Consider the following 15494-nt stretch of genomic DNA (forward strand, 5'->3'; position numbering starts at 1 on the left):
CTGCAGCTGTTGAGCCGTCTATAGTACACTGCTATCAGTGAGGACATTTAGGTTCATTTTACACACCTGTTCTGCTGACTTTGCTTAAAGTTTGGCCAACTGTGTCTTTCATTATCAGCTACCAATGACAAAACAAAAAAAAGTAGGCTAAAAAAACTCTGTTTTTCATGTCAGGGTCCCAGTTTTTAAGTTTCTCAATTGATGAAAACACTTATACTTTAGTACTATTATACTTTAGTGTGAATGTGTGTGTGTGTGTGTGTGTGTGTGCGTGTGCGTGTGCGTGTGCGTGTGCGTGTGCGTGTGCGTGTGCGTGTGCGTGTGCGTGTGTGCGTGTGTGCGTGTGTGCGTGTGTGCGCGTGTGTGCGTGTGTGTGTGTGTGTGTATATAGAGAGATATAATTATAAGAAAGAAATAAACCTCCCCACTGCTTCTCTTTGGAAGGAACCGCACACTCCAAATGATGATGGACTCACTCAGTTAATGCTCCATTTTTCAGCTTTATTAAATAAAGCAAAATATAATAAAGCTGAAAAATGAAGCATTAACTGAGTGAGTCCATCGTCATTTGGAGTGTGCGGTTCCTTCCAAAGAGAAGCAGTGGGGAGGTTTATTTCTTTCTTATATGCATCATCTTGCCAAACCAGCACCTCCACTCTAGATGTGCACGAGAGCTTCCTGTTTAGATATAATTATAAGTTAACATTTATTCTGTTATCCATGAGTTTTAATATATCTTTTGCAAATAAAGTAAAAACAATAAATAAAATAATTTATAATTGGGAGAGAAAAACATTGTACATATATTATATATTAAAGACATGACATGAATATCAAAATGTGAGAATTAGTCAGCACCATGAAATGATTCAATATGTCTTTGACATGGTGTGTCGTCATGCCCATCATTGACATTGGCATGTAGCCAGATGGTTGCGTCACCACAAGAAGGTATATCACAACCACCTGCGTCTGGTCACTTCACCAGTCCAAGATGATACGACTTACGGCTCTCTTGTGCTGCATTGGTAAGGCTTACAGAAGAGGCACAATGATGATTTTGTATTACTATTATTTCAATTAATTTTTGCAGGTATATTTTAGCAGTGATGGAAGTACTCATGTTTCTTTAAAAATATGAATGTAAGAACAAATAGCTTCTATTATAGCACAAAAGCTTGGAATTAGCTTTATTAGCTTGGAATCCCCATCGATGATGTCACTGGTAGGTGGGTTTCGGTAACTGTCCACAGCCCTCAGTAGACAAAAATGGTGCCATCTTATAAGAGCATTAATGAGGACCAATTATAAGATAGGTTGAAAATGGGTCCTTTAAGTAAAAGTATCAATACCGTCTTGTAGAAATACTCTGTTACAAGTAAAACAAAATCTGGTATTCACAATTTACTTGAGTAAAAGTACAAAAGTATTGGCATAAAGATACTATTAAATATATAATATTATAATTAATATAAATATAATAATATAATATTAATAAAACAAAAAGTAGTCATTATGCAGGATTTCCCATTTTGTGTTCAAAATGCATAAAAAATCCTCTGAAAATAGCAGATCTACAAGCTCACAACACGATTTTCAAATAGCTTAAGCATATATAGGGCTGAAGTTAAAGTATGTTTTGTAATGATAATCAAAGTCAAAGTAACTACTAAAGTCGTCAAATAATTGTAGTGGAGTAAAAGTACAATATTTGCGTCTGAGATGTAGTGTAGTAGAAGTCAAAGTATTGAAAATTACTGAAAACACTCAAGGAAAGTATAAATGAAATACCTCAAAATTGTACTCAAGTACAGTACTTGAGTAAATGTACTTATACTTTCCACCACTGTATTTGAGTTACATGTCCTCACTGTCTTCTAACTCCTCTTGTGGATTTAACTGTGTGCATAAGGATTGATTTGTGCTGAGGCACCCTTCAACCACAATGACAGGGTGGTAGGAGGCACCGAGGCTGAACCCCATTCCTGGAAATACCAGGTAAAATATACTCACATTTCACTACTGATTTGTTTGAGATTCTTCATAATTTTTGTGATTGCTGGCCCTGTAATATCTTCACATTGCTTTGCATAGCATTTTCAAACAATTAATAATTTGTCGTGCTTTGTATTTTTGCTGTTTTGCTACACATTAATCTATTAGCCTACTAGGCTCAGGCCCGTTGCCATGAATTCTGTCCCCAACTAATAATCACATTAATACTGTGGGCCTGGGCCATATGAATCATTATGACTTTTCACTGTTTTATTGACACCAAATAACATATTGTAATATGAGTTATTTTTTTTGTTTTATTGCCCCATTTATGATTACATGAGATTATGGTAAAATGTTCATTTATGTTGATTTCTTTGAGTTGGATGATTATGAAAAACTGAATGTATGTTTCAAAAAAGGAGATTTTGTTGTGGCAAATGTTAAGCTTGGGAGAGACGATAGAACACTTTGTAATTTTTATATTTTGGAATGTAGTTTGTAAATATAAACACGCTGTAAAGTGTAATTGTAAAATAGAGTTTAGAAACCCATGAGGGTTGGTCAGGACACGAAAATCAATCAATCAATCAATCAATCAATCAGCAGTGTGTCATCTGTCTCATGATGGTTGGTTGATATTTCATCCTCAGATTTCTCTCCAACAAAACCATTATGAGGACCATAGTGACTACTACCACATCTGCGGAGGCACCCTCATTGAGGCCTTCCACGTCCTGACTGCAGCCCACTGTGTCAGGTAGGACTCTCGCTGTTCTCCACATGGGAGCCCTTCTTAGACTTTGTAGAGAAGTTAGATTCCCAGTTAGTGGCTGACTTTGATCAGCTCGCTACGTAGGTCACATCTTTATCTCTTCTTTTTTTTCTCCTTTTCTTTTCTCTCCCTCCTAACCTTTTTTATGTATTTAAACTAATTGGAATATGCTTAATCTGGTGTGTATATTATTTTGCACAAAATGCCAACATGGTGTTTGTGGGGAGGGTGAGTGGGTGGCTGCGGGGGGAACTGTTACTTCAATACTAAATTCATTGTGTAAGATGTGTAAATAATCATTCCATGTATGGCTTAATTTTATATTTAAAATAAAAAGAGCCTATAACTCAACTTGTATCATATATTGTATCCTAATAAAGTCATGCTGATAATCATAGTGTGTTTTATATCCTCGTGTTCTTGACAGCCCGGATATTAAGTACCGCGTGGTGGTCGGAGAGCATGACCTCCATAAAGATGGCGGCACTGAGCAGATCATCGACGTGGAAAAAGTTATTATCCACCCGGGCTGGACAGGTGACCTTGGCAACGGGTAAACATTACAACTTTCCTAACTTAATATCACCTATGTAACCCTTGAATATTGACTAGGAACTGAAACACAGTAAACTACCCATCAGAACTTAAAATGTTGGATCGTTACCGAGCATGCTGTGTTGTTTTCTGCACATTTCAGCTCACAGTGCAATTGCAAATGTTTTGAAAAGACTAAAGGGATACTGGAAGAGTGGGCACCTAGGAAGAGAGGGTACCTCGATGTTAAATTGGCATTTGTTTCCCAAAATGTAAAGAATCTAAGAATTTAAAAAAATCTCTTAAGTAGGCCTACATGATTTGAACATGCACAGTACATCATAATAAGACAATTTAACCCTCAAGTTCTTGTTTATGCCCCAAATGACTGGCTATACCACTCCTCCGGTTACCGACTAAAGTGGTTTGTTCTTTAGTAAGATGATGAGTGTTCTTCTATGTTTGCCTTATAGAAATGATATTGCTCTGCTGAAACTGGCCAACGGTGTTTATGACAACGGCTTTGTGGCAATGGCCAGCCTACCTTATGTTGATGAAATGCTGCCCCACAAGTTCACCTGTTACATCACTGGCTGGGGGCTTCTCGGCAGTACCGGTATGTATTCTGCGTTTAACCCTTTTAACTATTAGGAGCAGTGGTTCAGCGTCTTGCTCAAAGACACAAATTGGGGATATACATACATGAGTATTTCTTTCTTTTTAGCTGGAAGCGGTTTACCAGACAAGCTGCAAGTGGCGCCACTGAATGTGGTAGAGCACTCCATTTGTTCCCAGCCTGAGTGGTGGGGAAGCCTGGCCTTGAAGTCCATGCTGTGTGCTGGAGGGGATGGAATCACCGCCGGCTGCAACGTACTGCATGGAGCACAAACCATAGACAGACAAAAACATATAAAGAACCACTTTGTACATGTGAAAAAACAGATTAAATACTTTGAGGCATGGACACGTGGATTACTTTTATTTAGCGTCCATATATAAACAGTTTAATTGCAAATCTCTGATTCCATTCTGAATTTTAAGAAATATTGTCCATGTAAATGCAGTCAATTGGAGGTTGACCACAACTCTCCTTTCTTCTCAGGGCGACTCTGGTGGGCCCCTGAGCTGCAAGACTGATGGTGTCTGGAGAGTGCATGGTGTGGCCAGCTATGCTCCAAGTGGAATGTGTAACATGGTCAGCAAACCCACCGTCTTCACCCGAGTCTCCTCTTTCATTGACTGGATCTACGCCGTAAGCCATGTTATATCTCTGTGATTTAGGGCTGTCCTCTATTTAAGATATTCGTAGTCAACTTGACTGATAGTCATAGAAATTTGTCAACTAATTCAGTGGTTCTTCTCAATTCAATTCAAAGGGCTTTATTGGCATGAGAAAACATACGTTTACATTGCCAAAGCAAAAAGCACAATACATCAATACAGCAATACAATCAACCGACAATATACTGTATCTAGAGATTACAAGGGACGTGCTCATAATTTTTCAGGAAATAATTCAGCATTTGAACCCATTAAAAAAATATTTAATTAATTAACAAAGTCTTGGTCAATTGAGGCCAAACCGAACAATTAAACGATTATTCTGAGGCCTACTGAGATTATAGTCTATGGTTGGAATATTGAGCAAATGATTTATGCTGTTGTTTTATTGATTAATCATTACTGGATTGAACAATAGAAAAGGTACTAACGCTGTCTGAATGAGTAGCATAATGTTTTAAACTTGATCATTTCTCATTTGCAAAAGAAAAGAAAATGCCACTATTATCAGTTGTCTGAATTTGACCCTTTCCAATTTATTTGCAGGTAATAATGGGACCTCAGGAGGAATAAAAAGGAGTAAGGAATAAAAGTAAAATGTTGTAGAACACATCATGGTTTGTCGTTTCCTTCAAAGTCAACCTGTGAAATCATATAGATGGGTTCTTCTACCCAGGGTTCTTCAACTTTTTTCAGGTCAAGGACCCCAATAGTATGGTGGTTGATTTCACATTATATGAGACATAAAAGTGGGACAGCTATTACTTTGTAATGATTTAATATCTGCAAAATAAGTCATGTACAAATGCCACATCATAATCTGTCATCTAAAATACAAAATATATAGTTTATAGAACAAAGTATACCAGTGGTATACTATAGAACATATAGTATGCAATACACTACAGGATCTACTGTATATAGAAGCCTATATTGTGTAGGTTGGAGGCAGAGCAGCATTGACAGCATCCAAAATGAGCAGAAGTAGAAACAGAGGTTGTTGCAGCCAGGAAATGTTTGTTGGCCAGCAATATTAATAGGCTTGAACTTCTTTGGTGACATTCACACATTGTATTACTATCACTATAACTCTACCCATGGCACAATGCATTTACAGCATGCACAAATCGTTGCATATTGGCTGGCTGCTCAGATTGCTTCACTCTGTGTCACTCTGAGTGAGCACCGCGGGCCACTCGACACAAGTCGACAGACATCCATGAATACACAACCACCTATTCACCTTGTAACCACCTTTCACTTGTACTTTACTCGCCAGACATCCAAATGCAAATACACTAATGTAGCCTATTCAATTAATCCTGTGATTATTATGAATGAAGACAACAACAGACAGGATGTAGCAATTTACAGGTGAATGGCCTGTGAATTTGAATGTGTGCTCTTTGACCGAATACCACAGTATAAAAACACGCGACAGAAATGAATGTACTGTCAAGTTGGATCTTAACGAAGTGCTGAAAAGCTTCTGTTTTATTGGGAATGACAGTAGCACACGATATGGGAAATGTGGGTGAAACAGCAGCTGCTTTCCTTGGTTCTGCATTGTTTGGAGGTTTATTTTTGCCTTCCTTCTTATTGTCTCCGCCAGGCCGAAAGGCATGGCGAGAGAGTATGTTTTACCCCCTGTCCGTCCGTCCGTGTGTCCGTGTGTCCGTCCGTGTGTCCGTCCGTCATTCGATCTGTCTGTGTACAGCTAATCTCCGGCACCGTTGGCTTACTCGCAGCCAAACTGTGCACACACAGTCCCTGGATACCAGAGCAGAACCTCTGCCCCAAATTTTTCACAGGGACCTGTTATAGCGCCACCAGGAGGCCGATTTGTGCAAAACACATTTTTTGACAGTACTCCTACAGATTTTGTCCAAAAATCCCGCAAATCGGTACACAGTATCTGTATAGTCATTAAACGAAACGGGTCTTTCAGATTTCTCATATTCCATCCTGATTGGCTAAAAATGTCTTCCAAAGTTTGCAGGAGTGCTCCGTTTTGAACAAAATGCCTCAAATCATGAACACAGCATGCGATTTCCGTGAAATTTTGCACGCACATTCCCATTAGGCCGAGGAAGAACTACCATTTGAAAATGTTCAAATCAGCCTCATGGTGGCGCTATAACAGGCCGATTCGTGTTTTTACCTATAATTGCACCGATCTGTGTAAAACTTTGTATGCACACTCCCTATAGGTCAAGGAAAAACCTTAGCCCTGCATTCTTCACATCTGCCTTTTATAGCGCCACCAGGAGGCCGACTTGTGTAAAACACATTTTTTTATACTACTCCTTCCAATTGTATCCAAATTTCACGCAAATCGGTACACATGATCTCTATAGTCATGTGATCACGACGGATGTGTTTGATTTTTCATACTCCATACTGATTGGCCAAGATTGACATCTAAAGTTTGCATTATTGGCTTGTTTTGAACAAAATTCTGCAAATCATGAATGCACCGTCCAATTGCGCTCAAACTTTGCACGCACATTCACACTATGTTGAGGAACAAATGCCACCCTTTTAACATTGGCCTGTTATAGCGCCACCAACAGGTCTAATTCAGCAAAACACATGTTTTTGACAAAATGCCTCAAATCATGAATGCAGTCAGTGTCCGATTGTCGTGCAAGGCCTAAGAAGAAATGGCACCCTTTTCACGTTGGCCTATTATAGCGCCACCAGGAGGCCACAGTAGCCTACCTGACCTGGCGGAGACCTGTGCTCCGAGGAGCACTTTTTCTAGTTCCTAAATGAAGAGCTCACTTTTTTTGTTTAAATTAAATGTGTCATGGAGTTCTTCTAAATTTCATCAGAGTAACCTTGAATTTCCCTTAAATAGAAAGACAGAATGTTTACAATGTGGTCTTTAACCAGAGAGCTTTTTATTGTCTTCTAACAACACATTACACATAACACAAGTGCTTATTGTAGTTAATTAAACACAGGAGTCCATTTGGTTACATTATTTTGTACACTAGTCTGGAGGATCTGTCTAATCTGACGTCACTGTCTGGCCACGCCCACATTAATGTCCTTCCCCATGTAATTTTCCATGCCAGTGCCCCTGGGTGTTAATGTTATGTAAAGGTTTGGTACTCATTGGAATGCGACGTTCCCTACAATGATTTTGGCATGGATGGATTTGTTCAAAATGTAGCAGGATACAGTAGCATGCTTCCTGTCACACTGTGATAATGTCTTATTTTATAATTATTGTGTGTTTTTGCATTGTGCATTATTGTCTCCGCCAGGCCGAAAGGCATGGCGAGAGAGTATGTTTTACCCCTTGTCCGTCCGTCCGTGTGTCCGTGTGTCCGTGTGTCATTCGATCTGTCTGTGTACAGCTAATCTCCGGCACCGTTGGCTTGCTCGCAGCCAAACTGTGCACACACATTCCCTGGATACCAGAGCAGAACCTCTGCCCCAAAATTTTCACAGGGGCCTGTTATAGCGCCACCAGGAGGCCAATTTGTGCAAAACACATTTTTTGACAGTACTCCTACAGATTTTGTCCCAAAATCCCGCAAATCGGTACACAGTATCTCTATTGTCATTAAACGAAACGGGTCTTTCAGATTTCTAATATTCCATCCTGATTGGCTAAAAATGTCTTCCAAAGTTTGCAGGAGTGCTCCGTTTTGAACAAAATGCCTCAAATCATGAACACAGCATGCAATTTCCGTGAAATTTTGCACGCACATTCCCATTAGGCCGAGGAAGAACTACCATTTGAAAATATTCAAATCAGCCTCATGGTGGCGCTATAACAGGCCCATTCCTGTTTTTACCTATAATTGCACCGATCTGTGTAAAACTTTGTATGCACACTCCCTATAGGTCAAGGAAAAACCTTTGCCCTGCATTTTTCACATCTGCCTTTTATAGCGCCACCAGGAGGCCGACTTATGTAAAACACATTTTTTTATACTACTCCTTCCAATTGTATCCAAATTTCATGCAAATCGGTACACATGATCTCTATAGTCATGTGATCACGATGGATGTGTTTGATTTTTTATATTCCATACTGATTGGCTAAGATTGACATCTAAAGTTTGCATTATTGGCTTGTTTTGAACAAAATTCCACAAATCATGAACGCACCGTCCAATTGCTCTCAAACTTTGCACGCACATTCACACTATGTTGAGGAACAAATGCCACCCTTTTAACATTGGCCTGTTATAGCGCCACCAACAGGTCTAATTTAGCGAAACACATGTTTTTAACAAAATGCCTCAAATCATGAATGCAGTCAGTCTGATTGTCGTGCAAGGCCTAAGAAGAAATGGCACCCTTTTCACGTTGGCCTATTATAGCGCCACCAGGAGGCCACAATAGCCTACCCGACCTGGCGGAGACCTGTGCTCCGAGGAGCACTTTTTCTAGTTTGTATTGTTTTCAACCCTTAAGGTGAACTCTATTAAATATATGGACAAAATTGAGTAATTGGTGTCATTGCATACTTTTTTTGTTTTGATAAGTTGGTCTTAAATTTCATTTAAAGTGACATTTAAAAAAGTCTTACATCTGACTTGCCTAAACCAGGGCCGGCCTTGCCTTGGAACAAGACTATAATATATGTATTTTATCAATTTTACATCGATGGTCGGTCGATGGTTGGTTTAATGCGTCCTCTGGTGGCTGAGTGGATGTTATTCAGATCTCTGATAGCCTGAGGGAAAAAAGTTAAGTACAGCTGTTGAACAGTCCGCTCTATCAGTGAGGACATTCAAGTTATTTTCCATACCAGTTTTTTTGTGACCTTAGACTTTAGTTTACTCATGGAGCCTAAAGTACAGATACTTAGAAAATGCACTTAAGTAGTACTCAAGTACTTCTTTGTTACTGTCCACCACCGCCTGTTGCATTAAACTATTCTTTTTTTGGTCTACTGATAAGCCCAGTGGTATTGACCATTGACACTGGAATGTAACCAAATAGTTGCGTCATCTGAAGATTATATATAAATAACACAACCAACTGCATCTGGTCACTTGACCAGTCCAAGATGATACGACTCACGGCTCTCTTGTGTTGCATTGGTAAGTCTTACAGAAGAGGCACAATGATGATTTATTATCATTAATTCTTGCAGATATATTTTAGCATTGTCATTGCATGTCTTCACTGTGTTCTAACTGCTCTTGTGGTTTTAACTGTGTGCATAAGGATTGATTTGTGCTGAGGCACCCTTCAACCATAATGTGCACAATGACAAGGTGGTAGGAGGCACAGAGGCTGAACCCCATTCCTGGAAATACCAGGTAAAATATACTCACATTTCACTAATGATTTGCTTGAGATTCTTCCTCATTTTCCATCAAGTTCACATCACAGTTGGAAAAGAACACCGTTTTGTGATTTCACGTGTGCTGTACCATTTCATGTATTTGAATTGAATGCAGTGCTTATAATGTTCTTACTAAGCAATGTAACTGTGGTGAACTCTATCGGGATTTTTGTGATTGCTGGCCCTGTAATATCTTCACATTGCTTTGCATAGCATTTTCAAACAATTAATAATTTGTCGTGCTTTGTATTTTTGCAGTTTTGCTACACATTAATCTATTAGCCTTACTAGGCTCAGGCAGGTTGCCATGAATTCTGTCCCCAACTAATGATCACATTAATACTGTGGGCCTGGGCCACATGAATCATTATGACTTTTCACAGTTTTATTGCCGCCTTGGCTAAAATAATAAACATACTGCAATATAATGAGTGCTATCTGTCTCCAAATGGTTGGTTGATATTTTATCCTCAGGTTTCTCTCCAGGAAAACATATACGACGATGGTTACTGGTACCACATCTGCGGAGGCACTCTTATTGATGCCTTTCACGTCATGACTGCAGCCCACTGTGTCGGGTAGGACTCTTGCTGTTCGGTTCCGTTATACATACAAAGCATAGGCATTAAAAAGCCTATAACCCAACTTGTATCATATATTTTATCCTACTCTGAAATTGTCTAGTTTTTTGATGTAATCATAGTGCGTTTTATATCCTTGTGTTCTTGACAGCCCGGATGCCAGTGTGTACCGTGTGGTGCTTGGAGAGCATGACCTCTATGAAGATGGCGGCACTGAGCAGAACATCAACGTGGAAAAAGTTATTATCCATCCGGGCTGGACAGGTGAACTTGGCAACGGGTAAAAATGATCAAACTACTCCACCTTCTTAATTTATCACCTATTTAACCCTAGAATATTGATTAACTGTAGACAAACTACCAATCAGAACTTAAACATTGAATCGTTACCGCATGCCGTGTTCTTTTCCATACAGTCTCAACTCACAGAGCAATTGCAAATGTTTTTAAAAGACTAAAGTTGTTTGTTGTACCGGCCGGCCAGCAGCCCATGTCACTCTGACTCAGATATAACCATAAACAAACCCCATACGTCCATGTATAGGCAGAACCACGGCCACTTCACTCTGACATGACCATAAACAAACCCCATACGCCCATATATAGGCATGTCACTATGACTCAGACATAACCATAAACAAACCCAAACCTCTAGTTATTCTATATTTTCCCTTATAGAAATGATATTGCTCTGCTGAAACTGGCCAACGGTGTTTATGACAACGGCTTTGTGGCAATTGCCAACATACCTCATGTTGGAGCAATGCTGCCCCACAAGTTCACCTGTTACATCACTGGCTGGGGGCTTCTCGGCAGTACAGGTATGTACTCTGCGTTTAACCCTTCTAAGTATAGGAGCAGTGGTTCAGTATCTTGCTCAAAGACACAAATTGGGAGGAGAAATAATCTAAACTAAATGTTGTATTTGAATCTATATTTTGCGTCTATATGTTTTAGCTGGAAGCGGTTCACCAGACAAGCTGCAAGTGGCTCCACTGAATGTGGTAGAGCACTCCATTTGCTCACAGCATGAGTGGTGGGGAAGCATTGCCCTGAAGTCCATGGTGTGTGCTGGAGGGGATGGAATCACCTCAGGCTGCCAGGTACTGGAGCACATCTCTCCAGCACTGAGTCTCCCTCTCTCGCTCGCTCTCCCTCTCTCTGTAAATACTTGTACGAATACCACTTTGCCTCAGCTTTAAGATGTTAAAGCATCTAGGCCAGCGTTGGTCTGTATGTACTGCATGTCCCCTGTAGCAGACCATCCCTAATGGACAATCACAGGCTAATCACAGCTCGGCAACATTAGCACACAAAGTACACGTTTACATCTTAGCCCATTGCTCATGTGAAGACATTGTTCAAGATATGCTTATTACTGTAGCCCAGTGGAAAAGGATGAAGGGAGTAGCTTAGTGGGTAGACAGTCTGTCTGGCTATCAGAAGGTCACCGATTCGCCTCCCCGCCCCCTCATTAATTCGAGTGTTTAGATTCAAAGCTGATATGAGCGCAGGCTTCTCTTTATTAAATCACCGGTTACAGTTTTGACTCGTTTCTATGAGACAATGAATTGGAGGTTGACCACGACTCTGTTTTCTTCTCAGGGTGACTCTGGTGGACCCTTGAGCTGCAAGACTGATGGTGTCTGGAGGGTGCATGGTGTGGTCAGCTATGGTCCATCTGGAATGTGTAACCAGGTGTCCAAACCTACTGTCTTCACCCGAGTCTCCTATTTCATGGACTGGATCTTCGACGTAAGCCTTAATCGTTATATCGCTGTGATTTAGGGCTGTCCTCGATTAAAGAAATTCTTAGTCAACTTTGCTAATAAGCATAGAAATTTGTCGACTAATTAGATTAGTTGATTTAATCGACAATATGTAAAATAGTGTTTGCTGCATGTAAACATGCAGAGACTTTTCAAGTCTGTAAAGTTGAGAACTAAACATTCATTCTAATTTCAAAACGGCTACTGGTCTATACTGTTATCCATGTTTACAAGAGATGTGCTCATCATTTTCAAGAAATCATTCATTCAGCATTTGAAGAAAAGAAAACTATAAAAAACTACTAATCAACTAACAAAGTCTTGGTCGACTGAGGCCAAACCGACTGATTGATCGATTATTCTACTATGAGGCCTACTGTGATTATAGTCTATGATTGGAATTTTGAGCGAATGATTTATCAATTTGTTTTGCTTTAATCAATAATCTATTGAATAATGTAAAAAAGGTACTACAGCTGTCTGAATAATGTTTTAAACCTGCTCATTTCTAATTTGTTCCACTACTTATCAGCTGAATTTTACCCTTTCCAATTTATCTGCAGGTAACAGAAAGGCCCAAGGGAACTCAGTGATGTTTTCCTAAAGGAATAAAAAGGAGTAATGAATAAAAATATGTCGTAGAACACATCATGGTTTGTTGTTTCCTTCAAAGTCGATCTGGAAGATAAAATACAGATGTTTCTCTCTGCGCTATGACTGACCTATGATAAATAACAGTTGTGAGTGGTTAACGTAAAACATTTTTTATATATATATGGAATGTATTACACTTTAAAACCTTTACAAAATGTGTTTATTGTGATACCGATAAAGGAACCTTTGATCCAAGCCGGAACCCAATCGATTTATTGATCATTAAAATTAACATGCTCTGAAAATGCAGAAATTAAAATGTTATCCTTATTAACAGGCATCTGTCAAAGTTCTCAATCAGTGCTATAAAAGGATGAGACTCAGAGATGCCAGGATCATACTTGCCTGTCTCCATTGAGATCTACAATACTGCAATATAGAAATACTCTGTTACAAGTAGAAGTCCCGTATTCAAAATGTACTTGAGCAAAAGTACAAAAGTATCGGCATCAAAATATACTTAAAGTACCAAAAGTAAAACTACTCATTGTGCAGAATGTAGTGGGGTAGAAGTAAAAGTAATGAAAATTGTAAATACTGAAGAAAGTAAAAAATACCTAAACATTTTACTTAAGTACAGTACTTGAGTACATGTACTTAGTTACTTTACACCACTGGAATTTACACTAAAAATGGCTTGGTATGTAGGCGATAGCGAGGAGGGATATATTAAAATTACATGGGAGGGATCAGATTAATCTCTTGTAGTACAAATTGATTATCCCTTAACCAGGTAGGCTACTCATTCTGAATTGAATGAATACATACAGATTATCACCTATACTGTAGCCTACATTTATTGTTGCCCAAGCTTCTCCAACTCAGGTCTGTGGCAAAGGCTGATGTCCCCATGCCCAAGGTTTGTTTATTACATAAAGCCTAACCATAGCCTTATTTATTAACAAAGACAATGACAAAATAACATTGTATCAACACTAACCACATGAGCCCTAGTGTCCCTAATCAGGGGTACAGCTAAGAGTACAGCAAAAATAGCAGATCTATAAGGTCACACAAAGCATTGTGTGCACATGGTCAGCGACCACCTTTAAACGCGACCTCAAACACTATAAGGTAGGCTACAATGAGATTAACGGAGCTGCACCAACAGAGACTAAAGATCAGTCACAGTCACTCACTTGACAGTATGTCATGAATACTTCACTGTAGATAATGTTATAAGTTAATGAATATTAAGTAGTCTGTCCAAGTTCAAATTGATTATTTGGGGGGGGGGGGGGGGGGGTCTGAAAAGGTTGAGAACCACTGGCCTATGTGGTGAACTATAAATAACAGTCAGTATTATGTGGTGAGCTATAACAACTCTGAGGTACAATACAAAAATATAGCTGCAAGCAGCGATAATACGGGGCCAGTGAGAGAGAGACAGACAGACATGGAAACTGGAGAGAGAGAGAGAGAGAGAGAGAGAGAGAGAGAGAGAGAGATGGAAACTGGAGAGAGAGAGAGAGAGAGAGAGAGAGCCATGGAAACGGAATAGATTGAAGAGAGACATGGAAACGGAATAGATTGATGAGAGAGAGAGATATGGAAACAGAATGGATAGATTGGACATCTCAACCTATTGCCATTAACAGGAATCGAACTCTCAACCTTCGGACTAGGATAAGGATAATTCCTTTTAACAGGTCGTTCATGAAAGTCCTTGTGGTCTTGTTTCCAATGAGAACCTGTGAGCAATTAGGGGTTAAGAGTCTTGCTCAAGGACAAATTTAATTTCATCGACGCATATGCTGGGATGGCCTGGAATCGAACCTGGGGCAACCAGGGCCTCTGGTTCCCTAGGCGTGCTCACTAACCACCCAGCTATGGCCGCCCCATGATAGGCTAGTAGGCTGCAACACTACCTATAGTGCTATAGCTTTGTCCAGGCTGATGTTGTCTGTTGAAGATCATAAACTCTTGCCTTCTGTCATGAACCAAGCCAACACTAAGATCACTCGTTCACAAACCATTTACCAATAGAGAAATTGTATGTCTCCTCGCTACCGAAAACAGTGAAAGCAGCCGATCTACAAGCTCAGAAACACGTTGCTATCTGAAAAGTTTTGAGATTGTAGATCGGCTATTTTCAGAATGAAGTATGTCATACGTTGAAAAAACGTACTCTCAAATAAGCATTTCAGGTTATCTTTACCATTTGCACATGAATTCATTGATACAGTCATGTTGTTTGCAATTCAACTTAAATTAAGTCTGCATCAAGTGAGGCTTGAACTGGCGACCTTGAGATTGGGAGGCCTTCATTTAAGGGAGACGCCATTGGCCCAACAGATAAGTAACTGTGAAAAAGGAGATCACACAGATGATACAGTTTCACGCAAATAGCTGAAAAAATCCTGGGTTTAAGTGTTTTTCAAACTGCTCAAAATTGCGGACAATCTAAGGGCGGAGCTTACTGGTCAAAGCGATAGATGTGTTCCTCATGAATCAAGGCACATGTGTAAGCAAGTTTCACGACTTTCGGCCAAACGAGGCATGACTTATGCCTGTTTAAAGTCTGCCTTTTCAAAAAATTGCTATAGCGCCCCCTTTTGGCCAATTGGAGTGAGATTGGTTTCGGTGATATT

General features: G+C 39.7%; 1 protein-coding gene across 1 annotated transcript; it reads left to right on the plus strand.

Moving 5' to 3' along the window:
* Positions 1-929: 929 nt before the first annotated feature.
* On the plus strand, positions 930-5158 carry LOC311039117 (elastase-1-like; the record flags this gene model as incomplete). The annotated part of the gene is made up of 8 exons (XM_084048758.1): positions 930-951; positions 1913-1998; positions 2649-2755; positions 3198-3323; positions 3778-3914; positions 4029-4174; positions 4407-4556; positions 5132-5158. 8 exons carry the CDS (start codon positions 930-932, stop codon positions 5156-5158), a joined length of 801 nt encoding a protein of 266 aa, XP_083904884.1.
* Positions 5159-15494: the final 10336 nt, after the last annotated feature.

Source organism: Gymnoscopelus microlampas, assembly GCF_963454915.1.
Source record: "Gymnoscopelus microlampas genome assembly, chromosome: 22".
In the NCBI taxonomy this organism is placed as follows: domain Eukaryota; kingdom Metazoa; phylum Chordata; class Actinopteri; order Myctophiformes; family Myctophidae; genus Gymnoscopelus; species Gymnoscopelus microlampas.